This window comes from Xiphophorus couchianus, chromosome 2 (genome assembly GCF_001444195.1).
Source record: "Xiphophorus couchianus chromosome 2, X_couchianus-1.0, whole genome shotgun sequence".
NCBI classification, from domain to species: domain Eukaryota; kingdom Metazoa; phylum Chordata; class Actinopteri; order Cyprinodontiformes; family Poeciliidae; genus Xiphophorus; species Xiphophorus couchianus.
This window is the reverse complement of record NC_040229.1, coordinates 31,465,946-31,493,007: the sequence shown is the minus strand read 5'-3', so window position 1 is coordinate 31,493,007 and position 27,062 is coordinate 31,465,946. Positions and strand designations below refer to the sequence as shown.

Here is a 27,062-nt window from a genome sequence, read left to right as displayed (position 1 = left end):
TGGGAGCAATGCAAACGTAGTAATGTGGTAAATAAACTGCCAACTATTGCTCCTCGTTATGAGCAAATGTTTGGCATAGACCTTATAGAATTGTCAAGTGTTTGTTGCCGTTCGAGCATACCGCATGCGAAGGCATCTAACAACCACCTGACAGGGGTCAGGATGGCCGAGCGGTCTAAGGCGCTGCGTTAAGGTCGCAGTCTCCAATGGAGGCGTGGGTTCGAATCCCACTTCTGACAATCCGCTATACTCATTTTCCCTGACTCCACTCTTAGACTTTGTTTGAACTCGACTTATGTACTTTTGGTATAAGTAAGGAATTTGAAATGGAGGACCAAATGACCTCTCACACAGCTGTTTTCAGGATACATTCAGACGGCATGCGAAGGCATCTCGCACACATTGGACAGAGGTCAGGATGGCCGAGCGGTCTAAGGCGCTGCGTTCAGGTCGCAGTCTCCAACGGAGGCGTGGGTTCGAATCCCACTTCTGACAATCCGGCTGTACTCATTTTCCCTGACTCCACTCTTAGACTTTGTTTGAACTCGACTTATGTACTTTTGGTATAAGTAAGGAATTTGAAATGGAGGACCAACTGACCTCTCACGCAGCATTTTTTAGGATACATTCAGGCCGAATGCGAAGGCATCTTGCACACATTGGACAGAGGTCAGGATGGCCGAGCGGTCTAAGGCGCTGCGTTAAGGTCGCAGTCTCCAATGGGAGGCGTGGGTTCGAATCCTACTTCTGACAGTCCGGCTATACTCATTTTCCCTGACTCCACTCTTAGACTTTGTTTGAACTCGACTTATGTACTTTTGGTATAAGTAAGAAATTTGAAATGGAGGACCAACTGACCTCTCACGCAGCTGTTTTCAGGACACATTCAGACCGCATGCGAAGGCATCTCGCACACATCTGACAGAGGTCAGGATGGCCGAGCGGTCTAAGGCGCTGCGTTCAGGTCGCAGTCTCTAATGGAGGCGTGGGTTCGAATCCCACTTCTGACACAATTGCCTGCAATTAAGTGTAATAAGAATGTGATCTTTTACTCGCATCTGCCAAACAGAACGCTAGTTGACGTTCAGTGGTGGTCTGGAATAAAACCTCTCGTCACACATTATGGTAACAATTTACACCAGTGGCGTGGGAGCAATGCAAACGTAGTAATGTGGTAAATAAACTGCCAACTATTGCTCCTCGTTATGAGCAAATGTTTGGTATAGACCTTATAGAATTGTCAAGTGTTCGTTGCCGTTCGAGCATACCGCATGCGAAGGCATCTAACAGCCACCTGACAGGGGTCAGGATGGCCGAGCGGTCTAAGGCGCTGCGTTTAGGTCGCAGTCTCCAATGGAGGCGTGGGTTCGAATCCCACTTCTGACAATCCGGCTATACTCATTTTCCCTGACTCCACTCTTAGACTTTGTTTGAACTCGACTTATGTACTTTTGGTATAAGTAAGGAATTTGAAATGGAGGACCAACTGAACTCTCACACAGCTGTTTTCAGGATACATTCAGACGGCATGCGAAGGCATCTCGCACACATTGGACAGAGGTCAGGATGGCCGAGCGGTCTAAGGCGCTGCGTTCAGGTCGCAGTCTCCAACGGAGGCGTGGGTTCGAATCCCACTTCTGACAATCCGGCTGTACTCATTTTCCCTGACTCCACTCTTAGACTTTGTTTGAACTCGACTTATGTACTTTTGGTATAAGTAAGGAATTTGAAATGGAGGACCAACTGACCTCTCACGCAGCATTTTTTAGGATACATTCAGGCCGAATGCGAAGGCATCTTGCACACATTGGACAGAGGTCAGGATGGCCGAGCGGTCTAAGGCGCTGCGTTAAGGTCGCAGTCTCCAATGGGAGGCGTGGGTTCGAATCCTACTTCTGACAGTCCGGCTATACTCATTTTCCCTGACTCCACTCTTAGACTTTGTTTGAACTCGACTTATGTACTTTTGGTATAAGTAAGAAATTTGAAATGGAGGACCAACTGACCTCTCACGCAGCTGTTTTCAGGACACATTCAGACCGCATGCGAAGGCATCTCGCACACATCTGACAGAGGTCAGGATGGCCGAGCGGTCTAAGGCGCTGCGTTCAGGTCGCAGTCTCTAATGGAGGCGTGGGTTCGAATCCCACTTCTGACACAATTGCCTGCAATTAAGTGTAATAAGAATGTGATCTTTTACTCGCATCTGCCAAACAGAACGCTAGTTGACGTTCAGGGGTGGTCTGGAATAAAACCTCTCGTCACACATTATGGTAACAATTTACACCAGTGGCGTGGGAGCAATGCAAACGTAGTAATGTGGTAAATAAACTGCCAACTATTGCTCCTCGTTATGAGCAAATGTTTGGCATAGACCATATAGAATTTTCAAGTGTTCGTTGCCGTTCGAGCATACCGCATGCGAAGGCATCTAACAACCACCTGACGGAGGTCAAGATGGCCGAGCGGTCTAAGACGCTGCGTTCAGGTCGCAGTCTCCAATGGAGGCGTGGGTTCGAATCCCACTTCTGACACAATTGCCTGCAATTAAGTGTAATAAGAATGTGATCTTTTACTCGCATCTGCCAAACAGAACGTTAGTTGACGTTCAGTGGTTGTCTGGAATAAAACCTCTCGTCACACATTATGGTAACAATTTACACCAGTGGCGTGGGAGCAATGCAAACGTAGTAATGTGGTAAATAAACTGCCAACTATTGCTCCTCGTTATGAGCAAATGTTTGGCATAGACCTTATAGAATTGTCAAGTGTTTGTTGCCGTTCGAGCATACCGCATGCGAAGGCATCTAACAACCACCTGACAGGGGTCAGGATGGCCGAGCGGTCTAAGGCGCTGCGTTTAGGTCACAGTCTCCAATGGAGGCGTGGGTTCGAATCCCACTTCTGACAATCCGGCTATACTCATTTTCCCTGACTCCACTCTTAGACTTTGTTTGAACTCGACTTATGTACTTTTGGTATAAGTAAGGAATTTGAAATGGAGCACCAACTGAACTCTCACACAGCTGTTTTCAGGATACATTCAGGCCGAATGCGAAGGCATCTTGCACACATTGGACAGAGGTCAGGATGGCCGAGCGGTCTAAGGCGCTGCGTTAAGGTCGCAGTCTCCAATGGGAGGCGTGGGTTCGAATCCCACTTCTGACAGTCCGGCTATACTCATTTTCCCTGACTCCACTCTTAGACTTTGTTTGAACTCGACTTATGTACTTTTGGTATAAGTAAGAAATTTGAAATGGAGGACCAACTGACCTCTCACGCAGCTGTTTTCAGGACACATTCAGACCGCATGCGAAGGCATCTCGCACACATCTGACAGAGGTCAGGATGGCAGAGCGGTCTAAGGCGCTGCGTTCAGGTCGCAGTCTCTAATGGAGGCGTGGGTTCGAATACCACTTCTGACACAATTGCCTGCAATTAAGTGTAATAAGAATGTGATCTTTTACTCGCATCTGCCAAACAGAACGCTAGTTGACGTTCAGTGGTGGTCTGGAATAAAACCTCTCGTCACACATTATGGTAACAATTTACACCAGTGGCGTGGGAGCAATGCAAACGTAGTAATGTGGTAAATAAACTGCCAACTATTGCTCCTCGTTATGAGCAAATGTTTGGCATAGACCATATAGAATTGTCAAGTGTTCGTTGCCGTTCGAGCATACCGCATGCGAAGGCATCTAACAACCACCTGACAGGGGTCAGGATGGCCGAGCGGTCTAAGGCGCTGCGTTCAGGTCGCAGTCTCCAATGGAGGCGTGGGTTCGAATCCCACTTCTGACACAATTGCCTGCAATTAAGTGTAATAAGAATGTGATCTTTTACTCGCATCTGCCAAACAGAACGTTAGTTGACGTTCAGTGGTTGTCTGGAATAAAACCTCTTGTCACACATTATGGTAACAATTTACACCAGTGGCGTGGGAGCAATGCAAACGTAGTAATGTGGTAGATAAACTGCCAACTATTGCTCCTCGTTATGAGCAAATGTTTGGCATAGACCTTATAGAATTGTCAAGTGTTTGTTGCCGTTCGAGCATACCGCATGCGAAGGCATCTAACAACCACCTGACAGGGGTCAGGATGGCCGAGCGGTCTAAGGCGCTGCGTTTAGGTCACAGTCTCCAATGGAGGCGTGGGTTCGAATCCCACTTCTGACAATCCGGCTATACTCATTTTCCCTGACTCCACTCTTAGACTTTGTTTGAACTCGACTTATGTACTTTTGGTATAAGTAAGGAATTTGAAATGGAGGACCAACTGACCTCTCACGCAGCATTTTTTAGGATACATTCAGGCCGAATGCGAAGGCATCTTGCACACATTGGACAGAGGTCAGGATGGCCGAGCGGTCTAAGGCGCTGCGTTAAGGTCGCAGTCTCCAATGGAGGCGTGGGTTCGAATCCCACTTCTGACAATCCGGCTATACTCATTTTCCCTGACTCCACTTTTAGACTTTGTTTGAACTCGACTTATGTACTTTTGGTATAAGTAAGGAATTTGAAATGGAGCACCAACTGAACTCTCACACAGCTGTTTTCAGGTCACATTCAGACCGCATGCGAAGGCATCTCGCACACATTGGACAGAGGTCAGGATGGCCGAGCAGTCTAAGGCGCTGCGTTCAGGTCGCAGTCTCCAACGGAGGCGTGGGTTCGAATCCCACTTCTGACAATCCGGCTGTACTCATTTTCCCTGACTCCACTCTTAGACTTTGTTTGAACTCGACTTATGTACTTTTGGTATAAGTAAGGAATTTGAAATGGAGGACCAACTGACCTCTCACGCAGCATTTTTTAGGATACATTCAGGCCGAATGCGAAGGCATCTTGCACACATCGGACAGAGGTCAGGATGGCCGAGCGGTCTAAGGCGCTGCGTTAAGGTCGCAGTCTCCAATGGAGGCGTGGGTTCGAATCCCACTTCTGACAATCCGGCTATACTCATTTTCCCTGACTCCACTCTTAGACTTTGTTTGAATTCGACTTATGTACTTTTGGTATAAGTAAGGAATTTGAAATGGAGGACCAACTGAACTCTCACACAGCTGTTTTCAGGATACATTCAGACCGCATGCAAAGGCATCTCGCACACATTGGACAGAGGTCAGGATGGCCGAGCGGTCTAAGGCGCTGCGTTCAGGTCGCAGTCTCCAACGGAGGCGTGGGTTCGAATCCCACTTCTGACAATCCGGCTGTACTCATTTTCCCTGACTCCACTCTTAGACTTTGTTTGAACTCGACTTATGTACTTTTGGTATAAGTAAGGAATTTGAAATGGAGGACCAACTGACCTCTCACGCAGCATTTTTTAGGATACATTCAGGCCGAATGCGAAGGCATCTTGCACACATTGGACAGAGGTCAGGATGGCCGAGCGGTCTAAGGCGCTGCGTTAAGGTCGCAGTCTCCAATGGGAGGCGTCGGTTCGAATCCCACTTCTGACAGTCCGGCTATACTCATTTTCCCTGACTCCACTCTTAGACTTTGTTTGAACTCGACTTATGTACTTTTGGTATAAGTAAGAAATTTGAAATGGAGGACCAACTGACCTCTCACGCAGCTGTTTTCAGGACACATTCAGACCGCATGCGAAGGCATCTCGCACACATCTGACAGAGGTCAGGATGGCCGAGCGGTCTAAGGCGCTGCGTTCAGGTCGCAGTCTCTAATGGAGGCGTGGGTTCGAATCCCACTTCTGACACAATTGCCTGCAATTAAGTGTAATAAGAATGTGATCTTTTACTCGCATCTGCCAAACAGAACGTTAGTTGACGTTCAGTGGTTGTCTGGAATAAAACCTCTCGTCACACATTATGGTAACAATTTACACCAGTGGCGTGGGAGCAATGCAAACGTAGTAATGTGGTAAATAAACTGCCAACTATTGCTCCTCGTTATGAGCAAATGTTTGGCATAGACCTTATAGAATTGTCAAGTGTTTGTTGCCGTTCGAGCATACCGCATGCGAAGGCATCTAACAACCACCTGACAGGGGTCAGGATGGCCGAGCGGTCTAAGGCGCTGCGTTCAGGTCGCACTCTCCAATGGAGGCGTGGGTTCGAATCCCACTTCTGACACAATTGCCTGCAATTAAGTGTAATAAGAATGTGATCTTTTACTCGCATCTGCCAAACAGAACGTTAGTTGACATTCAGTGGTTGTCTGGAATAAAACCTCTCGTCACACATTATGGTAACAATTTACACCAGTGGCGTGGGAGCAATGCAAACGTAGTAATGTGGTAAATAAACTGCCAACTATTGCTCCTCGTTATGAGCAAATGTTTGGCATAGACCTTATAGAATTGTCAAGTGTTTGTTGCCGTTCGAGCATACCGCATGCGAAGGCATCTAACAACCACCTGACAGGGGTCAGGATGGCCGAGCGGTCCAAGGCGCAGCGTTTAGGTCGCAGTCTCCAATGGAGGCGTGGGTTCGAATCCCACTTCTGACAATCCGGCTATACTCATTTTCCCTGACTCCACTCTTAGACTTTGTTTGAACTCTACTTATGTACTTTTGGTATAAGTAAGGAATTTGAAATGGAGGACCAACTGAACTCTCACACAGCTGTTTTCAGGATACATTCAGACCGCATGCGAAGGCATCTCGCACACATTGGACAGAGGTCAGGATGGCCGAGCGGTCTAAGGCGCTGCGTTCAGGTCGCAGTCTCCAACGGAGGCGTGGGTTCGAATCCCACTTCTGACAATCCGGCTGTACTCATTATCCCTGACTCCACTCTTAGACTTTGTTTGAACTCGACTTATGTACTTTTGGTATAAGTAAGGAATTTGAAATGGAGGACCAACTGACCTCTCACGCAGCATTTTTTAGGATACATTCAGACCGCATGCGAAGGCATCTTGCACACATTGGACAGAGGTCAGGATGGCCAAGCGGTCTAAGGCGCTGCGTTAAGGTCGCAGTCTCCAATGGGAGGCGTGGGTTCGAATCCCACTTCTGACAGTCCGGCTATACTCATTTTCCCTGACTCCACTCTTAGACTTTGTTTGAACTCGACTTATGTACTTTTGGTATAAGTAAGAAATTTGAAATGGAGGACCAACTGACCTCTCACGCAGCTGTTTTCAGGACACATTCAGACCGCATGTGAAGGCATCTCGCACACATCTGACAGAGGTCAGGATGGCCGAGCGGTCTAAGGCGCTGCGTTCAGGTCGCAGTCTCTAATGGAGGCGTGGGTTCGAATCCCACTTCTGACACAATTGCCTGCAATTAAGTGTAATAAGAATGTGATCTTTTACTCGCATCTGCCAAACAGAACGCTAGTTGACGTTCAGTGGTGGTCTGGAATAAAACCTCTCGTCACACATTATGGTAACAATTTACACCAGTGGCGTGGGAGCAATGCAAACGTAGTAATGTGGTAAATAAACTGCCAACGATTGCTCCTCGTTATGAGCAAATGTTTGGCATAGACCATATAGAATTGTCAAGTGTTCGTTGCCGTTCGAGCATACCGCATGCGAAGGCATCTAACAACCACCTGACAGAGGTCAGGATGGCCGAGCGGTCTAAGGCGCTGCGTTCAGGTCGCACTCTCCAATGGAGGCGTGGGTTCGAATCCCACTTCTGACACAATTGCCTGCAATTAAGTGTAATAAGAATGTGATCTTTTACTCGCATCTGCCAAACAGAACGTTAGTTGACGTTCAGTGGTTGTCTGGAATAAAACCTCTCGTCACACATTATGGTAACAATTTACACCAGTGGCGTGGGAGCAATGCAAACGTAGTAATGTGGTAAATAAACTGCCAACTATTGCTCCTCGTTATGAGCAAATGTTTGGCATAGACCTTATAGAATTGTCAAGTGTTTGTTGCCGTTCGAGCATACCGCATGCGAAGGCATCTAACAACCACCTGACAGGGGTCAGGATGGCCGAGCGGTCTAAGGCGCTGCGTTCAGGTCGCACTCTCCAATGGAGGCGTGGGTTCGAATCCCACTTCTGACACAATTGCCTGCAATTAAGTGTAATAAGAATGTGATCTTTTACTCGCATCTGCCAAACAGAACGTTAGTTGACGTTCAGTGGTTGTCTGGAATAAAACCTCTCGTCACACATTATGGTAACAATTTACACCAGTGGCGTGGGAGCAATGCAAACGTAGTAATGTGGTAAATAAACTGCCAACTATTGCTCCTCGTTATGAGCAAATGTTTGGCATAGACCTTATAGAATTGTCAAGTGTTTGTTGCCGTTCGAGCATACCGCATGCGAAGGCATCTAACAACCACCTGACAGGGGTCAGGATGGCCGAGCGGTCCAAGGCGCAGCGTTTAGGTCGCAGTCTCCAATGGAGGCGTGGGTTCGAATCCCACTTCTGACAATCCGGCTATACTCATTTTCCCTGACTCCACTCTTAGACTTTGTTTGAACTCTACTTATGTACTTTTGGTATAAGTAAGGAATTTGAAATGGAGGACCAACTGAACTCTCACACAGCTGTTTTCAGGATACATTCAGACCGCATGCGAAGGCATCTCGCACACATTGGACAGAGGTCAGGATGGCCGAGCGGTCTAAGGCGCTGCGTTCAGGTCGCAGTCTCCAACGGAGGCGTGGGTTCGAATCCCACTTCTGACAATCCGGCTGTACTCATTATCCCTGACTCCACTCTTAGACTTTGTTTGAACTCGACTTATGTACTTTTGGTATAAGTAAGGAATTTGAAATGGAGGACCAACTGACCTCTCACGCAGCATTTTTTAGGATACATTCAGGCCAAATGCGAAGGCATCTTGCACACATTGGACAGAGGTCAGGATGGCCAAGCGGTCTAAGGCGCTGCGTTAAGGTCGCAGTCTCCAATGGGAGGCGTGGGTTCGAATCCCACTTCTGACAGTCCGGCTATACTCATTTTCCCTGACTCCACTCTTAGACTTTGTTTGAACTCGACTTATGTACTTTTGGTATAAGTAAGAAATTTGAAATGGAGGACCAACTGACCTCTCACGCAGCTGTTTTCAGGACACATTCAGACCGCATGCGAAGGCATCTCGCACACATCTGACAGAGGTCAGGATGGCCGAGCGGTCTAAGGCGCTGCGTTCAGGTCGCAGTCTCTAATGGAGGCGTGGGTTCGAATCCCACTTCTGACACAATTGCCTGCAATTAAGTGTAATAAGAATGTGATCTTTTACTCGCATCTGCCAAACAGAACGCTAGTTGACGTTCAGTGGTGGTCTGGAATAAAACCTCTCGTCACACATTATGGTAACAATTTACACCAGTGGCGTGGGAGCAATGCAAACGTAGTAATGTGGTAAATAAACTGCCAACGATTGCTCCTCGTTATGAGCAAATGTTTGGCATAGACCATATAGAATTGTCAAGTGTTCGTTGCCGTTCGAGCATACCGCATGCGAAGGCATCTAACAACCACCTGACAGAGGTCAGGATGGCCGAGCGGTCTAAGGCGCTGCGTTCAGGTCGCACTCTCCAATGGAGGCGTGGGTTCGAATCCCACTTCTGACACAATTGCCTGCAATTAAGTGTAATAAGAATGTGATCTTTTACTCGCATCTGCCAAACAGAACGTTAGTTGACGTTCAGTGGTTGTCTGGAATAAAACCTCTCGTCACACATTATGGTAACAATTTACACCAGTGGCGTGGGAGCAATGCAAACGTAGTAATGTGGTAAATAAACTGCCAACTATTGCTCCTCGTTATGAGCAAATGTTTGGCATAGACCTTATAGAATTGTCAAGTGTTTGTTGCCGTTCGAGCATACCGCATGCGAAGGCATCTAACAACCACCTGACAGGGGTCAGGATGGCCGAGCGGTCTAAGGCGCTGCGTTTAGGTCGCAGTCTCCAATGGAGGCGTGGGTTCGAATCCCACTTCTGACAATCCGGCTATACTCATTTTCCCTGACTCCACTCTTAGACTTTGTTTGAACTCTACTTATGTACTTTTGGTATAAGTAAGGAATTTGAAATGGAGGACCAACTGAACTCTCACACAGCTGTTTTCAGGATACATTCAGACCGCATGCGAAGGCATCTCGCACACATTGGACAGAGGTCAGGATGGCCGAGCGGTCTAAGGCGCTGCGTTCAGGTCGCAGTCTCCAACGGAGGCGTGGGTTCGAATCCCACTTCTGACAATCCGGCTGTACTCATTATCCCTGACTCCACTCTTAGACTTTGTTTGAACTCGACTTATGTACTTTTGGTATAAGTAAGGAATTTGAAATGGAGGACCAACTGACCTCTCATGCAGCATTTTTTAGGATACATTCAGGCCGAATGCGAAGGCATCTTGCACACATCGGACAGAGGTCAGGATGGCCGAGCGGTCTAAGGCGCTGTGTTAAGGTCGCAGTCTCCAATGGGAGGCGTGGGTTCGAATCCCACTTCTGACAGTCCGGCTATACTCATTTTCCCTGACTCCACTCTTAGACTTTGTTTGAACTCGACTTATGTACTTTTGGTATAAGTAAGAAATTTGAAATGGAGGACCAACTGACCTCTCACGCAGCATTTTTTAGGATACATTCAGGCCGAATGCGAAGGCATCTTGCACACATCGGACAGAGGTCAGGATGGCCGAGCGGTCTAAGGCGCTGCGTTAAGGTCGCAGTCTCCAATGGAGGCGTGGGTTCGAATCCCACTTCTGACAATCCGGCTATACTCATTTTCCCTGACTCCACTCTTAGACTTTGTTTGAATTCGACTTATGTACTTTTGGTATAAGTAAGGAATTTGAAATGGAGGACCAACTGAACTCTCACACAGCTGTTTTCAGGATACATTCAGACCGCATGCAAAGGCATCTCGCACACATTGGACAGAGGTCAGGATGGCCGAGCGGTCTAAGGCGCTGCGTTCAGGTCGCAGTCTCCAACGGAGGCGTGGGTTCGAATCCCACTTCTGACAGTCCGGCTATACTCATTTTCCCTGACTCCACTCTTAGACTTTGTTTGAACTCGACTTATGTACTTTTGGTATAAGTAAGGAATTTGAAATGGAGGACCAACTGACCTCTCATGCAGCATTTTTTAGGATACATTCAGGCCGAATGCGAAGGCATCTTGCACACATCGGACAGAGGTCAGGATGGCCGAGCGGTCTAAGGCGCTGCGTTAAGGTCGCAGTCTCCAATGGGAGGCGTGGGTTCGAATCCCACTTCTGACAGTCCGGCTATACTCATTTTCCCTGACTCCACTCTTAGACTTTGTTTGAACTCGACTTATGTACTTTTGGTATAAGTAAGAAATTTGAAATGGAGGACCAACTGACCTCTCACGCAGCATTTTTTAGGATACATTCAGGCCGAATGCGAAGGCATCTTGCACACATTGGACAGAGGTCAGGATGGCCGAGCGGTCTAAGGCGCTGCGTTAAGGTCGCAGTCTCCAATGGGAGGCGTCGGTTCGAATCCCACTTCTGACAGTCCGGCTATACTCATTTTCCCTGACTCCACTCTTAGACTTTGTTTGAACTCGACTTATGTACTTTTGGTATAAGTAAGAAATTTGAAATGGAGGACCAACTGACCTCTCACGCAGCTGTTTTCAGGACACATTCAGACCGCATGCGAAGGCATCTCGCACACATCTGACAGAGGTCAGGATGGCCGAGCGGTCTAAGGCGCTGCGTTCAGGTCGCAGTCTCTAATGGAGGCGTGGGTTCGAATCCCACTTCTGACACAATTGCCTGCAATTAAGTGTAATAAGAATGTGATCTTTTACTCGCATCTGCCAAACAGAACGCTAGTTGACGTTCAGTGGTGGTCTGGAATAAAACCTCTCGTCACACATTATGGTAACAATTTACACCAGTGGCGTGGGAGCAATGCAAACGTAGTAATGTGGTAAATAAACTGCCAACGATTGCTCCTCGTTATGAGCAAATGTTTGGCATAGACCATATAGAATTGTCAAGTGTTCGTTGCCGTTCGAGCATACCGCATGCGAAGGCATCTAACAACCACCTGACAGAGGTCAGGATGGCCGAGCGGTCTAAGGCGCTGCGTTCAGGTCGCACTCTCCAATGGAGGCGTGGGTTCGAATCCCACTTCTGACACAATTGCCTGCAATTAAGTGTAATAAGAATGTGATCTTTTACTCGCATCTGCCAAACAGAACGTTAGTTGACGTTCAGTGGTTGTCTGGAATAAAACCTCTCGTCACACATTATGGTAACAATTTACACCAGTGGCGTGGGAGCAATGCAAACGTAGTAATGTGGTAAATAAACTGCCAACTATTGCTCCTCGTTATGAGCAAATGTTTGGCATAGACCTTATAGAATTGTCAAGTGTTTGTTGCCGTTCGAGCATACCGCATGCGAAGGCATCTAACAACCACCTGACAGGGGTCAGGATGGCCGAGCGGTCTAAGGCGCTGCGTTTAGGTCACAGTCTCCAATGGAGGCGTGGGTTCGAATCCCACTTCTGACAATCCGGCTATACTCATTTTCCCTGACTCCACTCTTAGACTTTGTTTGAACTCGACTTATGTACTTTTGGTATAAGTAAGGAATTTGAAATGGAGGACCAACTGACCTCTCACGCAGCATTTTTTAGGATACATTCAGGCCGAATGCGAAGGCATCTTGCACACATTGGACAGAGGTCAGGATGGCCGAGCGGTCTAAGGCGCTGCGTTAAGGTCGCAGTCTCCAATGGAGGTGTGGGTTCGAATCCCACTTCTGACAATCCGGCTATACTCATTTTCCCTGACTCCACTCTTAGACTTTGTTTGAACTCGACTTATGTACTTTTGGTATAAGTAAGGAATTTGAAATGGAGCACCAACTGAACTCTCACACAGCTGTTTTCAGGATACATTCAGACCGCATGCGAAGGCATCTCGCACACATTGGACAGAGGTCAGGATGGCCGAGCGGTCTAAGGCGCTGCGTTCAGGTCGCAGTCTCCAACGGAGGCGTGGGTTCGAATCCCACTTCTGACACAATTGCCTGCAATTAAGTGTAATAAGAATGTGATCTTTTACTCGCATCTGCCAAACAGAACGCTAGTTGACGTTCAGTGGTGGTCTGGAATAAAACCTCTCGTGACACATTATGGTAACAATTTACACCAGTGGCGTGGGAGCAATGCAAACGTAGTAATGTGGTAAATAAACTGCCAACTATTGCTCCTCGTTATGAGCAAATGTTTGGCATAGACCATATAGAAATGTCAAGTGTTCGTTGCCGTTCGAGCATACCGCATGCGAAGGCATCTAACAACCACCTGACAGAGGTCAGGATGGCCGAGCGGTCTAAGGCGCTGCGTTCAGGTCGCACTCTCCAATGGAGGCGTGGGTTCGAATCCCACTTCTGACACAATTGCCTGCAATTAAGTGTAATAAGAATGTGATCTTTTACTCGCATCTGCCAAACAGAACGTTAGTTGACGTTCAGTGGTTGTCTGGAATAAAACCTCTCGTCACACATTATGGTAACAATTTACACCAGTGGCGTGGGAGCAATGCAAACGTAGTAATGTGGTAAATAAACTGCCAACTATTGCTCCTCGTTATGAGCAAATGTTTGGCATAGACCTTATAGAATTGTCAAGTGTTCGTTGCCGTTCGAGCATACCGCATGCGAAGGCATCTAACAACCACCTGACAGGGGTCAGGATGGCCGAGCGGTCTAAGGCGCTGCGTTAAGGTTGCAGTCTCCAATGGAGGCGTGGGTTCGAATCCCACTTCTGACAATCCGGCTGTACTCATTTTCCCTGACTCCACTCTTAGACTTTGTTTGAACTCGACTTATGTACTTTTGGTATAAGTAAGGAATTTGAAATGGAGGACCAACTGACCTCTCACGCAGCATTTTTTAGGATACATTCAGGCCGAATGCGAAGGCATCTTGCACACATTGGACAGAGGTCAGGATGGCCGAGCGGTCTAAGGCGCTGCGTTAAGGTCGCAGTCTCCAATGGAGGCGTGGGTTCGAATCCCACTTCTGACAATCCGGCTATACTCATTTTCCCTGACTCCACTCTTAGACTTTGTTTGAACTCGACTTATGTACTTTTGGTATAAGTAAGGAATTTGAAATGGAGGACCAACTGACCTCTCACGCAGCATTTTTTAGGATACATTCAGGCCGAATGCGAAGGCATCTTGCACACATTGGACAGAGGTCAGGATGGCCGAGCGGTCTAAGGCGCTGCGTTCAGGTCGCAGTCTCCAACGGAGGCGTGGGTTCGAATCCCACTTCTGACAATCCGGCTGTACTCATTTTCCCTGACTCCACTCTTAGACTTTGTTTGAACTCGACTTATGTACTTTTGGTATAAGTAAGGAATTTGAAATGGAGGACCAACTGACCTCTCACGCAGCTGTTTTCAGGACACATTCAGACCGCATGCGAAGGCATCTCGCACACATCTGACAGAGGTCAGGATGGCCGAGCGGTCTAAGGCGCTGCGTTCAGGTCGCAGTCTCCAATGGAGGCGTGGGTTCGAATCCCACTTCTGACACAATTGCCTGCAATTAAGTGTAATAAGAATGTGATCTTTTACTCGCATCTGCCAAACAGAACGTTAGTTGACGTTCAGTGGTTGTCTGGAATAAAACCTCTCGTCACACATTATGGTAACAATTTACACCAGTGGCGTGGGAGCAATGCAAACGTAGTAATGTGGTAAATAAACTGCCAACTATTGCTCCTCGTTATGAGCAAATGTTTGGCATAGACCTTATAGAATTGTCAAGTGTTTGTTGCCGTTCGAGCATACCGCATGCGAAGGCATCTAACAACCACCTGACAGGGGTCAGGATGGCCGAGCGGTCTAAGGCGCTGCGTTTAGGTCACAGTCTCCAATGGAGGCGTGGGTTCGAATCCCACTTCTGACAATCCGGCTATACTCATTTTCCCTGACTCCACTCTTAGACTTTGTTTGAACTCGACTTATGTACTTTTGGTATAAGTAAGGAATTTGAAATGGAGGACCAACTGACCTCTCACGCAGCATTTTTTAGGATACATTCAGGCCGAATGCGAAGGCATCTTGCACACATTGGACAGAGGTCAGGATGGCCGAGCGGTCTAAGGCGCTGCGTTAAGGTCGCAGTCTCCAATGGAGGTGTGGGTTCGAATCCCACTTCTGACAATCCGGCTATACTCATTTTCCCTGACTCCACTCTTAGACTTTGTTTGAACTCGACTTATGTACTTTTGGTATAAGTAAGGAATTTGAAATGGAGCACCAACTGAACTCTCACACAGCTGTTTTCAGGATACATTCAGACCGCATGCAAAGGCATCTCGCACACATTGGACAGAGGTCAGGATGGCCGAGCGGTCTAAGGCGCTGCGTTCAGGTCGCAGTCTCCAACGGAGGCGTGGGTTCGAATCCCACTTCTGACAATCCGGCTGTACTCATTTTCCCTGACTCCACTCTTAGACTTTGTTTGAACTCGACTTATGTACTTTTGGTATAAGTAAGGAATTTGAAATGGAGGACCAACTGACCTCTCACGCAGCATTTTTTAGGATACATTCAGGCCGAATGCGAAGGCATCTTGCACACATCGGACAGAGGTCAGGATGGCCGAGCGGTCTAAGGCGCTGCGTTAAGGTCGCAGTCTCCAATGGAGGCGTGGGTTCGAATCCCACTTCTGACAATCCGGCTATACTCATTTTCCCTGACTCCACTCTTAGACTTTGTTTGAATTCGACTTATGTACTTTTGGTATAAGTAAGGAATTTGAAATGGAGGACCAACTGAACTCTCACACAGCTGTTTTCAGGATACATTCAGACCGCATGCGAAGGCATCTCGCACACATTGGACAGAGGTCAGGATGGCCGAGCGGTCTAAGGCGCTGCGTTCAGGTCGCAGTCTCCAACGGAGGCGTGGGTTCGAATCCCACTTCTGACAATCCGGCTGTACTCATTTTCCCTGACTCCACTCTTAGACTTTGTTTGAACTCGACTTATGTACTTTTGGTATAAGTAAGAAATTTGAAATGGAGGACCAACTGACCTCTCACGCAGCTGTTTTCAGGACACATTCAGACCGCATGCGAAGGCATCTCGCACACATCTGACAGAGGTCAGGATGGCCGAGCGGTCTAAGGCGCTGCGTTCAGGTCGCAGTCTCTAATGGAGGCGTGGGTTCGAATCCCACTTCTGACACAATTGCCTGCAATTAAGTGTAATAAGAATGTGATCTTTTACTCGCATCTGCCAAACAGAACGCTAGTTGACGTTCAGTGGTGGTCTGGAATAAAACCTCTCGTCACACATTATGGTAACAATTTACACCAGTGGCGTGGGAGCAATGCAAACGTAGTAATGTGGTAAATAAACTGCCAACTATTGCTCCTCGTTATGAGCAAATGTTTGGCATAGACCTTATAGAATTGTCAAGTGTTCGTTGCCGTTCGAGCATACCGCATGCGAAGGCATCTAACAACCACCTGACAGGGGTCAGGATGGCCGAGCGGTCTAAGGCGCTGCGTTAAGGTCGCAGTCTCCAATGGAGGCGTGGGTTCGAATCCCACTTCTGACAATCCGGCTGTACTCATTTTCCCTGACTCCACTCTTAGACTTTGTTTGAACTCGACTTATGTACTTTTGGTATAAGTAAGGAATTTGAAATGGAGGACCAACTGACCTCTCACGCAGCATTTTTTAGGATACATTCAGGCCGAATGCGAAGGCATCTTGCACACATTGGACAGAGGTCAGAATGGCCGAGCGGTCTAAGGCGCTGCGTTAAGGTCGCAGTCTCCAATGGAGGCGTGGGTTCGAATCCCACTTCTGACAATCCGGCTATACTCATTTTCCCTGACTCCACTCTTAGACTTTGTTTGAACTCGACTTATGTACTTTTGGTATAAGTAAGGAATTTGAAATGGAGCACCAACTGAACTCTCACACAGCTGTTTTCAGGATACATTCAGACCGCATGCGAAGGCATCTTGCACACATTGGACAGAGGTCAGGATGGCCGAGCGGTCTAAGGCGCTGCGTTCAGGTCGCAGTCTCCAACGGAGGCGTGGGTTCGAATCCCACTTCTGACAATCCGGCTGTACTCATTTTCCCTGACTCCACTCTTAGACTTTGTTTGAACTCGACTTATGTACTTTTGGTATAAGTAAGGAATTTGAAATGGAGGACCAACTGACCTCTCACGCAGCATTTTTTAGGATACATTCAGGCCGAATGCGAAGGCATCTTGCACACATCGGACAGAGGTCAGGATGGCCGAGTGGTCTAAGGCGCTGCGTTAAGGTCGCAGTCTCCAATGGAGGCGTGGGTTCGAATCCCACTTCTGACAATCCGGCTATACTCATTTTCCCTGACTCCACTCTTAGACTTTGTTTGAATTCGACTTATGTACTTTTGGTATAAGTAAGGAATTTGAAATGGAGGACCAACTGAACTCTCACACAGCTGTTTTCAGGATACATTCAGACCGCATGCGAAGGCATCTCGCACCCATTGGACAGAGGTCAGAATGGCCGAGCGGTCTAAGGCGCTGTGTTCAGGTCGCAGTCTCCAACGGAGGCGTGGGTTCGAATCCCACTTCTGTCAATCCGGCTGTACTCATTTTCCCTGACTCCACTCTTAGACTTTGTTTGAACTCGACTTATGTACTTTTGGTATAAGTAAGGAATTTGAAATGGAGGACCAACTGACCTCTCACGCAGCATTTTTTAGGATACATTCAGGCCGAATGCGAAGGCATCTTGCACACATTGGACAGAGGTCAGGATGGCCGAGCGGTCTAAGGCGCTGCGTTAAGGTCGCAGTCTCCAATGGGAGGCGTCGGTTCGAATCCCACTTCTGACAGTCCGGCTATACTCATTTTCCCTGACTCCACTCTTAGACTTTGTTTGAACTCGACTTATGTACTTTTGGTATAAGTAAGAAATTTGAAATGGAGGACCAACTGACCTCTCACGCAGCTGTTTTCAGGACACATTCAGACCGCATGCGAAGGCATCTCGCACACATCTGACAGAGGTCAGGATGGCCGAGCGGTCTAAGGCGCTGCGTTCAGGTCGCAGTCTCTAATGGAGGCGTGGGTTCGAATCCCACTTCTGACACAATTGCCTGCAATTAAGTGTAATAAGAATGTGATCTTTTACTCGCATCTGCCAAACAGAACGCTAGTTGACGTTCAGTGGTGGTCTGGAATAAAACCTCTCGTCACACATTATGGTAACAATTTACACCAGTGGCGTGGGAGCAATGCAAACGTAGTAATGTGGTAAATAAACTGCCAACGATTGCTCCTCGTTATGAGCAAATGTTTGGCATAGACCATATAGAATTGTCAAGTGTTCGTTGCCGTTCGAGCATACCGCATGCGAAGGCATCTAACAACCACCTGACAGAGGTCAGGATGGCCGAGCGGCTGCGTTCAGGTCACAGTCTCTAATGGAGGCGTGGGTTCGAATCCCACTTCTGACAATCCGGCTATACTCATTTTCCCTGACTCCACTGTTGTACTTTGTTTGAACTCGACTTATGTACTTTTGGTATAAGTAAGAAATTTGAAATGGAGGACCAACTGACCTCTCACGCAGCTGTTTTCAGGACACATTCAGACCGCATGTGAAGGCATCTCGCACACATCTGACAGAGGTCAGGATGGCTGAGCGGTCTACGGTGCTGCGTTCAGGTCGCAGTCTCCAATGGAGGCGTGGGTTCGAATCCCACTTCTGACAATCCGGCTATACTCATTTTCCCTGACTCCACTCTTGTACTTTGTTTGAACTCGACTTATGTACTTTTGGTATAAGTAAGGAATTTGAAATGGAGGACCAACTGACCTCTCACGCAGCTGTTTTTAGGATACATTCAGACCGCATGCGAAGGCATCTTGCACACATTGGACAGAGGTCAGGATGGCCGAGCGGTCTAAGGCGCTGCGTTCAGGTCGCAGTCTCCAATGGAGGCGTGGGTTTGAATCCCACTTCTGACAATCTGGCTTTTCTCATTTTCCCTGACTCCACTCTTAGACTTTGTTTGAACTCAACTTATGTACTTTTGTTATAAGTAAGGACACATTATGAGCAATTTGCTTGGATTGAACTCTGCCTGGATTACTTACATTCTTTTCATGTAAGTAAGTAAGACATTTGAAATTTAGGACCAAATGACTGCTGACTTTGCTGTTGGAACATCTAAGGAGTGAAATTATCCCAATAGTTCCGGTGAAAATTAAACTTTGCAGAGCCCTCTATTAACCAAGTGGTTTTCACCCATATGTGGATTCTAGGAACAAAGACAACATTGACACATCTGCATGATGGCAGAGCGGTCCAAGACGCTGTGTTAGGGTTCGATTCCCACTTCTGACACATTCTCTTTCATTTAAGTAGACTAAAAAGTGCATCATGGAGCAGAGAGAACTTTAACCCACCTGCATTACATCAGAATGACTGAGGGTCTGAGGTGCTGTGTTCAGGTCTCAGATTCCTCTGAGGTTCCAATACCACTTCTAACAGAATTGCTTGAGGACTAAGAAAGTAATTCTTTGTAATTTGGTATTATGTTTGTGCCTTTAAATTTATTCAAGGTGTGGAGGTTCCTCCATCTTTTCCCAAGTGTTAGTATTTATTTAAATGTTTTCACATAATATAGTTAGAATTTTTCACACATTATATTTATAATTTCACTTTTTTGTGGAAAACGCAACTTTATGTATCAGGATTCAGCGCCAAAAACACTCAAACATTGCACATAGAACAGAACATTCAGTTCGTTACAGTTTTGTGTTTTTAGGCTTGATGTGTATTTTATGATTATTAATGAGTGATTGCTGTGGTAGATTAGCCACCGCTGCTATCAGCCAAGCCAACACTGTGGTGGCTGATTAGCTAATTTAAACACCTGCTTTACTGATTATCTGTCAGTTTGTGTGTAGGTCACCTTTTTTATTTTCAAGCTGTACCAAAACACACCTTATTCCACAGCACATCTATATATTAGGTTTGTCAAACTCAAGCATAACTGACCTACTTCCCTCTCCCTCGCTATTTTTTTTTCTTAGTTAAAACTTATTTCTGACCTTGTTATCTAGTCATAGTGTAGACAGTTAATAGCAAAACACTGCATCCCATTTTATATGAGCTTACATTTAAGTCTAGCAGGGAAATGGGGATGGGAACTTGCATGGATGATATCATGCTGCAAGGAGTCTAGTTTAAAATAACATTGGAGCTCATTTAAGAATATTGTGATATATATCGTGTATCATGATATTGCAAAAATATATCAGGATATTAGATTTTCCTCATATCCCCAAGCCCTAGCTAGCAGCCATGCTTCTGTGATTCTGCTGCAAAAGTTACTGAATGTGTTCCTGCCACTGCTCCTGATTAAACTCATAATTAAACTAATCTGTACTGAACAGCTCTGTAATAGCAGACAGCATGTCCATGGTCCACAGCTAAACGTAAATAACGAGGCAATCAATGAATGTGGTAAACTGTCAATCAAATTGTTTCCGTACCATACCTTGTTCGGTGCTGCTAGTATTACCCCTGGAGTAGGTGCAACAATCTGAGAATAGCCAGGGTGAGCTGCACCGGATTTGCTAAAGGAAAATTAATCTGGCACCGCAGCACATTGATCAATAGCCACTTCTGAAACAAAAACACTGCCCAGATGATTAAGAAAAAAAACATCCAGTGAGTTATGTGAAACATACTATATGTTGGTATGCAGCTTATTATTAGCATTTATTGGTCTTCCATTTTACAGTGCAGGAAGTTTTTGGCTGAATGCTTTAAATTCCAGCATAAAATAAGTCAAAACATGAACTGCAGCAGAACCGAACTTTGATATGTGGATTGGTGGATAGACCATGTGCTTTATTTTTTCAAGAATGACATCAGTATCACATTCAATACCAATAGTGCATCAAATTATCGTTTTTTTTATTACTGTGTTCTACTCGTTTCACAGGGTTAGTAACTCGGACCTCCAACCTTTAAAGATGGAAATCCAACTTTGGTGGACAATCCAGTTGACCTGCAACTCCAAAATTCTGACAAATGCAACACAGACCTGAAAGTTGGGGTACCTTTTCACATGACCCTAGCAATCCTAAAGTCTGAGCTCTACTAAAAAGTTATACATTTTGTAAATGGGCATGCGTCTAAAGCCTTGCTGAACTACTCAACACTCTGCTCAGGTTGCATTGTAAGTAATGCAACTTTTCCCATAGGTATTGTGAAAGTGGTTGTCTAATGCATATGCACACGCTTACGTAGCAAATACATGCATGTAAGTGGTGAAAGAAATAAAGATTTGTGTTGGGTCTATTACCTGACATTCTTGCTGGACAAAAATGAGAACACGCAGAGACGGTTAAATTTCTTACAACTGAATGGAGAACTCTGCCCAGGGACAACTCCTTATCTCTGTCTCCGGACCAGTTCTAACGTTCTTCTTTGCAATTGCATATTTATTACATTGAGGCGTGGTTTAAGTTACAAATCATTTGCATAGAAGGTGCAGAAAACAGAAAACACAGCTGTCAACACAGAGTCTCTTCTTAAACAATGGTGTCATCCTGCATTTCCAGTTCCCGAGGTTCTCTGGGTCATAAACTTCAGTTCTCGTGTCCCTCTAGGTCAGGGGTCGGCAACCTTTTCTACTCAAAGAGCCATTTGGGACCGCCTCCCAATAAAAAGAAAGCACTTGGAGCCACAACCCATTTTGATGTCATATACTGTATATAAAACCTATATGCTATGTACAAAAATCGATACTATGTTGCGTTTATGAAATCAACGAACTGCTGCAGAGAACACAACATTTTATTTCTGCATGTAACAAAACGCATTTTACACTTTTTTGATGCTCAATTTCAAACAAAATACCCTCTGTCTATTTGGGTCTTTGTATTTAAGAAATAAAAATCGAAACTTACCCAACCCGCACTGAAGGAAAAATAGAAACAGAATGCAGTCACCTGTTCTCCTCTTATTCAGGAGATAAAAATCAAAACTTATCCAAATATTATCCACCGGCACTGAACGAACAATGCAAACCAAAAAATGCGCAGTCTGCTTCTGTGTCCCGTCGCGTGTGTGCGGTCACAAAAAGACTATTTCACTTAACAATATATAGTTACGTATTTATATTTGTAGATAATCTCCATCTGTAAATGGCTTACCATGCTTGATTATTTCCTGAGTAGCCACGGAACTGGCACATGTAGTGGAATTTGCGTCTTAATCCACTTCTTGAAGTGACTCCTGCTCGCTTCAGCCAAACGCATCAGCTCCGAAACGGCCTTTTTTCTCTCCTCTCCCTCGGGATATTTTTTAGCAAAGACAGAGTGTTTGCTCTTGAAATGTCTTTCAACATTTGACTTCTTGTTGTTTGCCAGTCTCTCGCCACATATTAAGCAGACTGGTGAACCAGTTTCATCAGCGGTGAAAGCAAAATGATCTGTCCATGTAGCATTAAATGTTCTGCCATCTTCAGAATGTTTCCTTTTCTTGGATTTATTCATGATGTATCTTCCGGCAAGGGTCAAAAAGTCAATAAATCAGCTCGCTAAAAAAATGCGGTCTGCCAGACATGTGGGGTTCGCCAGGAATGCCTGTCGCACATCGGCGGACATGACGTATATTTTGGGTGCGAAAAATGTTCAAAAGTTTTTGTTTTAATGTTACAAGTTTACCATAATCTTCAGATTAAGAAATTTATTTTAAAATGATTTTAATTTATAATTTTTTAATGATTTAATTTTTATAAAATATTCTGTTTCCCAAAGTCACTGGGAGCCACAACAGAAGGATGAAAGAGCCACACGTGGCTCCGGAGCCATTGGTTGCCGACCCCTGGTCTAGATCATAAAACTTTGACCCTTAGTCTTTGATGTTCTCTCCTGTTAGGTGTCACTCTTATCTCCAGGCCATCTGTCTCCCAATTCGGCTTGCTTCCTGCTGCTAAAGGCACACACACTCTGGGACCAGACATAGATTCTCAGTCCTTAAAGTCTCCTAATCTTTAATATTTATATTTGTATTTATCTAAAAACCTAACATTTTGCAATTCACAGGCGACTGTCGAAACAAATCCCAGTTTTCAGCTGACATGTCATTCTTTCTAAAAGTACTGAAGTTACACTAATATAAAACATATTCCAGTGGTTTAAACTTGGACATGGTTGACTAATATATACAGGATTTGAAACAGGTGTTAAATCTCTTTAATCTGACTGGACTGATTCTCACTGACGAATTTTAGGTGAATGTAATGTACAGCCCTTGAATTCTATGGCTTTCAATACAGCAATTTTTGAGGAACCATCTGATTCCTTGCTGCTTTACATGATTTAACGTTCAAACTCGCTAATTAAATGCACGTGATTCAAAGATTATCAGCAAACGTGACCACTTCTATGTAAGCAGAGACTTTGACAGTTTGAAGGTGTGCAGCATCCAGGCATGTTGACACAAAGACAAATCATCAACGATATACTTATAAGCGCAATTGTTGCTCCGTATTTATCATGGAAGAGTTAGAAAGAGATCTATCATGGCGAAGAAATAGTTGAGTCAAAAAATGAAGCTCTCAATTTACCGGTAGCTGAAATTTACAAGCACCTCAAATGAGTTTCCTCCGCAGAATGTCTGGGCTCTCACTTAGAGATAAGGGGAAAATAATGGATGGACTGATAGCCATTTACAATTAACCTGAAGTCCCCTATTCTACAATGAAAAGTTGCTAACACAACCTTGAGAAAACCATGAGACAGTATTCATTCTTCCCAGGAATTAATGTGTTAGCAACTGTTGCCGATCCTCTCAGTAGTGGACATCCCAGCAGGTTCATTCCAATGTCTGACCGTGCATTGCTCAAAGCAATTGCCCAAAAAAAAAAACAAGAACTGCAAGAAGTTATCAATGGGTCACAAACAATAAACAATAGTTGCATGTCCAAGAAGGAGTTGGTAACACACTCATGTGTGCTCTGTTCAATGTTGATTGAAATATAGAAAATATGCTTCGATCATGCATCCAGACAGCGTGATGCATTTAGACTTGTTTTTGCATACACTGCTTTCCTGATTTGCATGTCTGTACATGAGGCCCTGCTTGCTTCATAATGTCCTGATGCCTGAAATTACAGAACTACAATAGTCTGTGTTCCCTCTTAATCATAAACTAGTTGTGCATTTTGGCCAACATCGATAGCTGCATTTTGCATTTGCATGTTTAAAAATGTACTTTTTGGTATAAAGTAGGATTTCTTACCTGGATAAGGCATGCGGAACCACGGCGAGTTTGTCAGGGCGTTCAGGTTGATGTCGGTTCTTGCTGAGAAGCCATACTGATTCGACTTTGAAGGCAGGATGTCAAAGACGGTCAGTAAAAAGCAGACCAGCCAGGCACCACACATTCCAAACAAAGCCTGGAATTTAAGATCAATGTCAAGAGCATCTTGGTATTATTTTACCTAGGTTCTTTTCTGTGATTATATAAAGGTACTAAAGTACAAAAGCAGAAAGGATGATACATAAAGTACAAATTCAAGTGGTCAACATTTCCTGTCGATTCACTAATTTATAATTAGCTAATAAAGCTAATAAATCACTGTTTGCAATCATGTTGTACAATAAAGAGGGGGAAAAAATCAAGTACACGTTTCCTTGAGAAAAAAAAAAGCCTTTCATGAGCTTGAATGTTTTACACAGAGTGCACAACTGGTTTTGATTCTGAGTCGAGTCTCATATGGAAAACATCTTTACATTTAAGCCAAATGTGCATGTACTCTTTAAAATGCCAAACAATTAGCAAGTAATCCTGTTAACATTTTGGACTAGGTTGGAGCTAGAACAGCTTTTTATCATATACAAGTGCATGCTTATTGACACAACAAAACAAAAACAACCACAACAGAGCTGGAGGTTAAAAGGAAAATAAAGGATGCTCATGATATGCAACTAACTGCCACCTTTTCTTTTCTCTAAAGAGAATCCTGGAGTTGATTATTATGTCATGCATCATATCACTTAATGGAGAACATAGCTCCTCAATTTTATAAAAGTTGTTTACATTCTGAAAAACATGTGGTGTTACACCTGACTTCATTTCCTCACACCATTAAGTGCAACATCTTTTGTATTACCCTTGACATAAATATGAGTCCAAATGAATAATTCTGCAGACACGTTTAAGACTCAGCTGGGGTTTTTATCCTGCGGAATCTTGCTAATTGCTGCAGGTCTTTGCCAACTCTAAAAGTTGGCAAAGACCTGCAGCAATTAGATAAATTGGAAAACATATTGAATTCAAAACTATCAACATTGAAATGTAACTGACTCAAGACTCTTTTTTTCTGAAGACATTTCAGTCTCTAAATCTTTTTATATAAACTTCTGTTTGCAAATTCAGAATTTGTTTTTTAATTTCTATTCTATTTCTGATCAAACGTGTGTATGTATTATTAACTAGGATTCTTAAATCCTAATTTTGTTTGAATTTCTTATGGATTTTCTTTAATCCTTACACACTTCTCTTAGAATGCTCTGAGATTTAGAATATATTTTTACTTGACAATGCCAGGGCCCACTGCAACAACTCAGCAATCAGGACTGAATGCAGCTTACAGCCAACATTAAACTTATTTGTTCAGCATCACCTAGAGCTAATACATGGGGTATATTTATTTTAGCCTAATACAATGTTTGCCTTGTGGTAATTAAAAAAATTGCACAATAAATTCCAACTTGTGCACAGCTCTTAAAATTAATTTCATCCTCTCTTACCTTAAACCTGACATTTTTCCAACATATAAAAAAAACACAAGAAAAAAAACTTTGCCGTGGGAAAAGACAAATACAGAAAATAATCTGAGGCGACTCACAGAAAAGAGCTTGAACAGTGGATATTGGAAAACCTTCCACTTCTTATCCTTGTATGCAATCATTGGAACATGAACTTTGCTGAGGTACTGGGAGAACAGGAGGATCAGACAGACTGTGCTGCAGAACAGAAGACAGAACAAATGTTCATGTAGACACTGCTCATATATTAATACTCGCGATCACATGTCAGAACCCTGAAATTTTACTTCCATATGGTAAGCTGATCTTCATATATGAAATAGAAAATTAAGGTGACATCATAGAGAAGTAATATACCCGGTCATGACGCAGCAGAACCCTCTTAGTTCCCCTTCATAGACATGCCTCACTAAAACCAGGAAGTTAGAGAACCTCACCCCAGTTCTAAAGTCCTTCCACAGGCTCCCTGTAGCTCAGAGAATAGACTTTAAAATACTTGAGGTAGTTCATAAATCACTCTATGACTTAGCACCAAAACACATTAACAACTGGATGTTGTTGTATCCACTCATTTCTGGAGGGCCTACATCCACGGAACCAGAACCAAACATGGAGAAGTAGCACTGTATGATGGGGGATTTGTTATGTTTTTATGACGTAAAACACTTTGAACTGCCTTGTTGCTGAAATGTGCTATACAAAGAAACTTTTGACTGCTTGATGTCAAGACTAAGAGTTTTTAAAACTCTCCTTTGTTTTCTCTACACAGTACAGAGTGTGATATTAGCTTTAGTACCAGTTAAAGCTAACTGGTACTAAACTGGTGCTCATCCTTGGAGCAGTTAAGCTCCAAAGATGAGCTGCATGCATTTGGTGAGAGCAAGCAGTTAGGCACCCCAGAACGGTTGCCATAGGAGATTCAAGGATTTCTCGAACAAGTATGAAAGAATCAAATCAACACTCCTGGTACGTTTTTGTTGAAGAAATAACATCATAATGTGATGTAAAGCTAAAAAAAAGATAATTTTACATAATATTGCCCCTTTAAGAACAACCTAAGTAAGTTACTGGTTCTCACACATTCAAATTCTTTATGCAATATTCCAAGAAGCACATTTAAGTGATTCCCAAACATGTGAAAATGCTCTGCAGGAAGGTCTATTTGTCATTCTGATTGTTTTACTGCAGTTTCTTGAGTCCATTGAAGTCAAAACTGTAACTTTTGTCAACAAAAAATGTTAATGAAGCTGTGATGAAACTGAATAGATAAATCTACAATCCTCCAG

General features: G+C 44.7%; 1 protein-coding gene and 64 non-coding genes across 65 annotated transcripts in view; 64 read left to right on the top strand and 1 right to left on the bottom strand.

Annotated features, from left to right (window-relative positions):
• The window catches only part of LOC114136738 (solute carrier family 23 member 2), a 74,017-nt gene that overhangs the window by 19,527 nt on the left and 27,428 nt on the right, over nt 1–27,062 (bottom strand). Inside the window, exons 6-7 of the mRNA XM_028004966.1 lie at nt 25,857–25,974; nt 24,245–24,401 (exon numbers count right to left, since the gene is read on the bottom strand). Coding sequence (XP_027860767.1) covers nt 24,245–24,401; nt 25,857–25,974 — 275 coding nt within the window. The remainder of the gene's footprint in view (nt 1–24,244; nt 24,402–25,856; nt 25,975–27,062) is intronic.
• Nucleotides 157–239, top strand: trnal-aag (transfer RNA leucine (anticodon AAG)). The gene has a single exon. It is a non-coding gene; the product is annotated as a tRNA-Leu (tRNA).
• trnal-cag (transfer RNA leucine (anticodon CAG)) lies at nt 413–495 on the top strand. The gene has a single exon. It is a non-coding gene; the product is annotated as a tRNA-Leu (tRNA).
• trnal-aag (transfer RNA leucine (anticodon AAG)) lies at nt 670–753 on the top strand. Its single transcript has one exon. It is a non-coding gene; the product is annotated as a tRNA-Leu (tRNA).
• Nucleotides 928–1,010, top strand: trnal-cag (transfer RNA leucine (anticodon CAG)). Its single transcript has one exon. It is a non-coding gene; the product is annotated as a tRNA-Leu (tRNA).
• trnal-uag (transfer RNA leucine (anticodon UAG)) lies at nt 1,304–1,386 on the top strand. Its single transcript has one exon. It is a non-coding gene; the product is annotated as a tRNA-Leu (tRNA).
• Nucleotides 1,561–1,643, top strand: trnal-cag (transfer RNA leucine (anticodon CAG)). Its single transcript has one exon. It is a non-coding gene; the product is annotated as a tRNA-Leu (tRNA).
• trnal-aag (transfer RNA leucine (anticodon AAG)) lies at nt 1,818–1,901 on the top strand. Its single transcript has one exon. It is a non-coding gene; the product is annotated as a tRNA-Leu (tRNA).
• On the top strand, nt 2,076–2,158 carry trnal-cag (transfer RNA leucine (anticodon CAG)). The gene has a single exon. It is a non-coding gene; the product is annotated as a tRNA-Leu (tRNA).
• On the top strand, nt 2,452–2,534 carry trnal-cag (transfer RNA leucine (anticodon CAG)). The gene has a single exon. It is a non-coding gene; the product is annotated as a tRNA-Leu (tRNA).
• On the top strand, nt 2,828–2,910 carry trnal-uag (transfer RNA leucine (anticodon UAG)). The gene has a single exon. It is a non-coding gene; the product is annotated as a tRNA-Leu (tRNA).
• On the top strand, nt 3,085–3,168 carry trnal-aag (transfer RNA leucine (anticodon AAG)). Its single transcript has one exon. It is a non-coding gene; the product is annotated as a tRNA-Leu (tRNA).
• On the top strand, nt 3,343–3,425 carry trnal-cag (transfer RNA leucine (anticodon CAG)). The gene has a single exon. It is a non-coding gene; the product is annotated as a tRNA-Leu (tRNA).
• On the top strand, nt 3,719–3,801 carry trnal-cag (transfer RNA leucine (anticodon CAG)). Its single transcript has one exon. It is a non-coding gene; the product is annotated as a tRNA-Leu (tRNA).
• trnal-uag (transfer RNA leucine (anticodon UAG)) lies at nt 4,095–4,177 on the top strand. The gene has a single exon. It is a non-coding gene; the product is annotated as a tRNA-Leu (tRNA).
• On the top strand, nt 4,352–4,434 carry trnal-aag (transfer RNA leucine (anticodon AAG)). The gene has a single exon. It is a non-coding gene; the product is annotated as a tRNA-Leu (tRNA).
• Nucleotides 4,609–4,691, top strand: trnal-cag (transfer RNA leucine (anticodon CAG)). Its single transcript has one exon. It is a non-coding gene; the product is annotated as a tRNA-Leu (tRNA).
• On the top strand, nt 4,866–4,948 carry trnal-aag (transfer RNA leucine (anticodon AAG)). The gene has a single exon. It is a non-coding gene; the product is annotated as a tRNA-Leu (tRNA).
• On the top strand, nt 5,123–5,205 carry trnal-cag (transfer RNA leucine (anticodon CAG)). The gene has a single exon. It is a non-coding gene; the product is annotated as a tRNA-Leu (tRNA).
• trnal-aag (transfer RNA leucine (anticodon AAG)) lies at nt 5,380–5,463 on the top strand. The gene has a single exon. It is a non-coding gene; the product is annotated as a tRNA-Leu (tRNA).
• On the top strand, nt 5,638–5,720 carry trnal-cag (transfer RNA leucine (anticodon CAG)). Its single transcript has one exon. It is a non-coding gene; the product is annotated as a tRNA-Leu (tRNA).
• Nucleotides 6,014–6,096, top strand: trnal-cag (transfer RNA leucine (anticodon CAG)). Its single transcript has one exon. It is a non-coding gene; the product is annotated as a tRNA-Leu (tRNA).
• On the top strand, nt 6,390–6,472 carry trnal-uag (transfer RNA leucine (anticodon UAG)). The gene has a single exon. It is a non-coding gene; the product is annotated as a tRNA-Leu (tRNA).
• Nucleotides 6,647–6,729, top strand: trnal-cag (transfer RNA leucine (anticodon CAG)). Its single transcript has one exon. It is a non-coding gene; the product is annotated as a tRNA-Leu (tRNA).
• trnal-aag (transfer RNA leucine (anticodon AAG)) lies at nt 6,904–6,987 on the top strand. The gene has a single exon. It is a non-coding gene; the product is annotated as a tRNA-Leu (tRNA).
• trnal-cag (transfer RNA leucine (anticodon CAG)) lies at nt 7,162–7,244 on the top strand. The gene has a single exon. It is a non-coding gene; the product is annotated as a tRNA-Leu (tRNA).
• Nucleotides 7,538–7,620, top strand: trnal-cag (transfer RNA leucine (anticodon CAG)). The gene has a single exon. It is a non-coding gene; the product is annotated as a tRNA-Leu (tRNA).
• trnal-cag (transfer RNA leucine (anticodon CAG)) lies at nt 7,914–7,996 on the top strand. The gene has a single exon. It is a non-coding gene; the product is annotated as a tRNA-Leu (tRNA).
• Nucleotides 8,290–8,372, top strand: trnal-uag (transfer RNA leucine (anticodon UAG)). Its single transcript has one exon. It is a non-coding gene; the product is annotated as a tRNA-Leu (tRNA).
• trnal-cag (transfer RNA leucine (anticodon CAG)) lies at nt 8,547–8,629 on the top strand. Its single transcript has one exon. It is a non-coding gene; the product is annotated as a tRNA-Leu (tRNA).
• trnal-aag (transfer RNA leucine (anticodon AAG)) lies at nt 8,804–8,887 on the top strand. Its single transcript has one exon. It is a non-coding gene; the product is annotated as a tRNA-Leu (tRNA).
• Nucleotides 9,062–9,144, top strand: trnal-cag (transfer RNA leucine (anticodon CAG)). Its single transcript has one exon. It is a non-coding gene; the product is annotated as a tRNA-Leu (tRNA).
• On the top strand, nt 9,438–9,520 carry trnal-cag (transfer RNA leucine (anticodon CAG)). Its single transcript has one exon. It is a non-coding gene; the product is annotated as a tRNA-Leu (tRNA).
• trnal-uag (transfer RNA leucine (anticodon UAG)) lies at nt 9,814–9,896 on the top strand. Its single transcript has one exon. It is a non-coding gene; the product is annotated as a tRNA-Leu (tRNA).
• trnal-cag (transfer RNA leucine (anticodon CAG)) lies at nt 10,071–10,153 on the top strand. Its single transcript has one exon. It is a non-coding gene; the product is annotated as a tRNA-Leu (tRNA).
• trnal-aag (transfer RNA leucine (anticodon AAG)) lies at nt 10,328–10,411 on the top strand. Its single transcript has one exon. It is a non-coding gene; the product is annotated as a tRNA-Leu (tRNA).
• trnal-aag (transfer RNA leucine (anticodon AAG)) lies at nt 10,586–10,668 on the top strand. The gene has a single exon. It is a non-coding gene; the product is annotated as a tRNA-Leu (tRNA).
• On the top strand, nt 10,843–10,925 carry trnal-cag (transfer RNA leucine (anticodon CAG)). The gene has a single exon. It is a non-coding gene; the product is annotated as a tRNA-Leu (tRNA).
• Nucleotides 11,100–11,183, top strand: trnal-aag (transfer RNA leucine (anticodon AAG)). Its single transcript has one exon. It is a non-coding gene; the product is annotated as a tRNA-Leu (tRNA).
• On the top strand, nt 11,358–11,441 carry trnal-aag (transfer RNA leucine (anticodon AAG)). Its single transcript has one exon. It is a non-coding gene; the product is annotated as a tRNA-Leu (tRNA).
• trnal-cag (transfer RNA leucine (anticodon CAG)) lies at nt 11,616–11,698 on the top strand. Its single transcript has one exon. It is a non-coding gene; the product is annotated as a tRNA-Leu (tRNA).
• On the top strand, nt 11,992–12,074 carry trnal-cag (transfer RNA leucine (anticodon CAG)). The gene has a single exon. It is a non-coding gene; the product is annotated as a tRNA-Leu (tRNA).
• trnal-uag (transfer RNA leucine (anticodon UAG)) lies at nt 12,368–12,450 on the top strand. The gene has a single exon. It is a non-coding gene; the product is annotated as a tRNA-Leu (tRNA).
• On the top strand, nt 12,625–12,707 carry trnal-aag (transfer RNA leucine (anticodon AAG)). Its single transcript has one exon. It is a non-coding gene; the product is annotated as a tRNA-Leu (tRNA).
• On the top strand, nt 12,882–12,964 carry trnal-cag (transfer RNA leucine (anticodon CAG)). Its single transcript has one exon. It is a non-coding gene; the product is annotated as a tRNA-Leu (tRNA).
• Nucleotides 13,258–13,340, top strand: trnal-cag (transfer RNA leucine (anticodon CAG)). The gene has a single exon. It is a non-coding gene; the product is annotated as a tRNA-Leu (tRNA).
• trnal-aag (transfer RNA leucine (anticodon AAG)) lies at nt 13,634–13,716 on the top strand. Its single transcript has one exon. It is a non-coding gene; the product is annotated as a tRNA-Leu (tRNA).
• Nucleotides 13,891–13,973, top strand: trnal-aag (transfer RNA leucine (anticodon AAG)). The gene has a single exon. It is a non-coding gene; the product is annotated as a tRNA-Leu (tRNA).
• trnal-cag (transfer RNA leucine (anticodon CAG)) lies at nt 14,148–14,230 on the top strand. Its single transcript has one exon. It is a non-coding gene; the product is annotated as a tRNA-Leu (tRNA).
• trnal-cag (transfer RNA leucine (anticodon CAG)) lies at nt 14,405–14,487 on the top strand. Its single transcript has one exon. It is a non-coding gene; the product is annotated as a tRNA-Leu (tRNA).
• On the top strand, nt 14,781–14,863 carry trnal-uag (transfer RNA leucine (anticodon UAG)). Its single transcript has one exon. It is a non-coding gene; the product is annotated as a tRNA-Leu (tRNA).
• Nucleotides 15,038–15,120, top strand: trnal-aag (transfer RNA leucine (anticodon AAG)). The gene has a single exon. It is a non-coding gene; the product is annotated as a tRNA-Leu (tRNA).
• trnal-cag (transfer RNA leucine (anticodon CAG)) lies at nt 15,295–15,377 on the top strand. Its single transcript has one exon. It is a non-coding gene; the product is annotated as a tRNA-Leu (tRNA).
• trnal-aag (transfer RNA leucine (anticodon AAG)) lies at nt 15,552–15,634 on the top strand. The gene has a single exon. It is a non-coding gene; the product is annotated as a tRNA-Leu (tRNA).
• Nucleotides 15,809–15,891, top strand: trnal-cag (transfer RNA leucine (anticodon CAG)). Its single transcript has one exon. It is a non-coding gene; the product is annotated as a tRNA-Leu (tRNA).
• Nucleotides 16,066–16,148, top strand: trnal-cag (transfer RNA leucine (anticodon CAG)). The gene has a single exon. It is a non-coding gene; the product is annotated as a tRNA-Leu (tRNA).
• On the top strand, nt 16,442–16,524 carry trnal-aag (transfer RNA leucine (anticodon AAG)). Its single transcript has one exon. It is a non-coding gene; the product is annotated as a tRNA-Leu (tRNA).
• On the top strand, nt 16,699–16,781 carry trnal-aag (transfer RNA leucine (anticodon AAG)). The gene has a single exon. It is a non-coding gene; the product is annotated as a tRNA-Leu (tRNA).
• trnal-cag (transfer RNA leucine (anticodon CAG)) lies at nt 16,956–17,038 on the top strand. The gene has a single exon. It is a non-coding gene; the product is annotated as a tRNA-Leu (tRNA).
• trnal-aag (transfer RNA leucine (anticodon AAG)) lies at nt 17,213–17,295 on the top strand. Its single transcript has one exon. It is a non-coding gene; the product is annotated as a tRNA-Leu (tRNA).
• Nucleotides 17,470–17,552, top strand: trnal-cag (transfer RNA leucine (anticodon CAG)). The gene has a single exon. It is a non-coding gene; the product is annotated as a tRNA-Leu (tRNA).
• trnal-aag (transfer RNA leucine (anticodon AAG)) lies at nt 17,727–17,810 on the top strand. The gene has a single exon. It is a non-coding gene; the product is annotated as a tRNA-Leu (tRNA).
• Nucleotides 17,985–18,067, top strand: trnal-cag (transfer RNA leucine (anticodon CAG)). Its single transcript has one exon. It is a non-coding gene; the product is annotated as a tRNA-Leu (tRNA).
• On the top strand, nt 18,609–18,691 carry trnal-cag (transfer RNA leucine (anticodon CAG)). The gene has a single exon. It is a non-coding gene; the product is annotated as a tRNA-Leu (tRNA).
• Nucleotides 18,866–18,948, top strand: trnal-cag (transfer RNA leucine (anticodon CAG)). Its single transcript has one exon. It is a non-coding gene; the product is annotated as a tRNA-Leu (tRNA).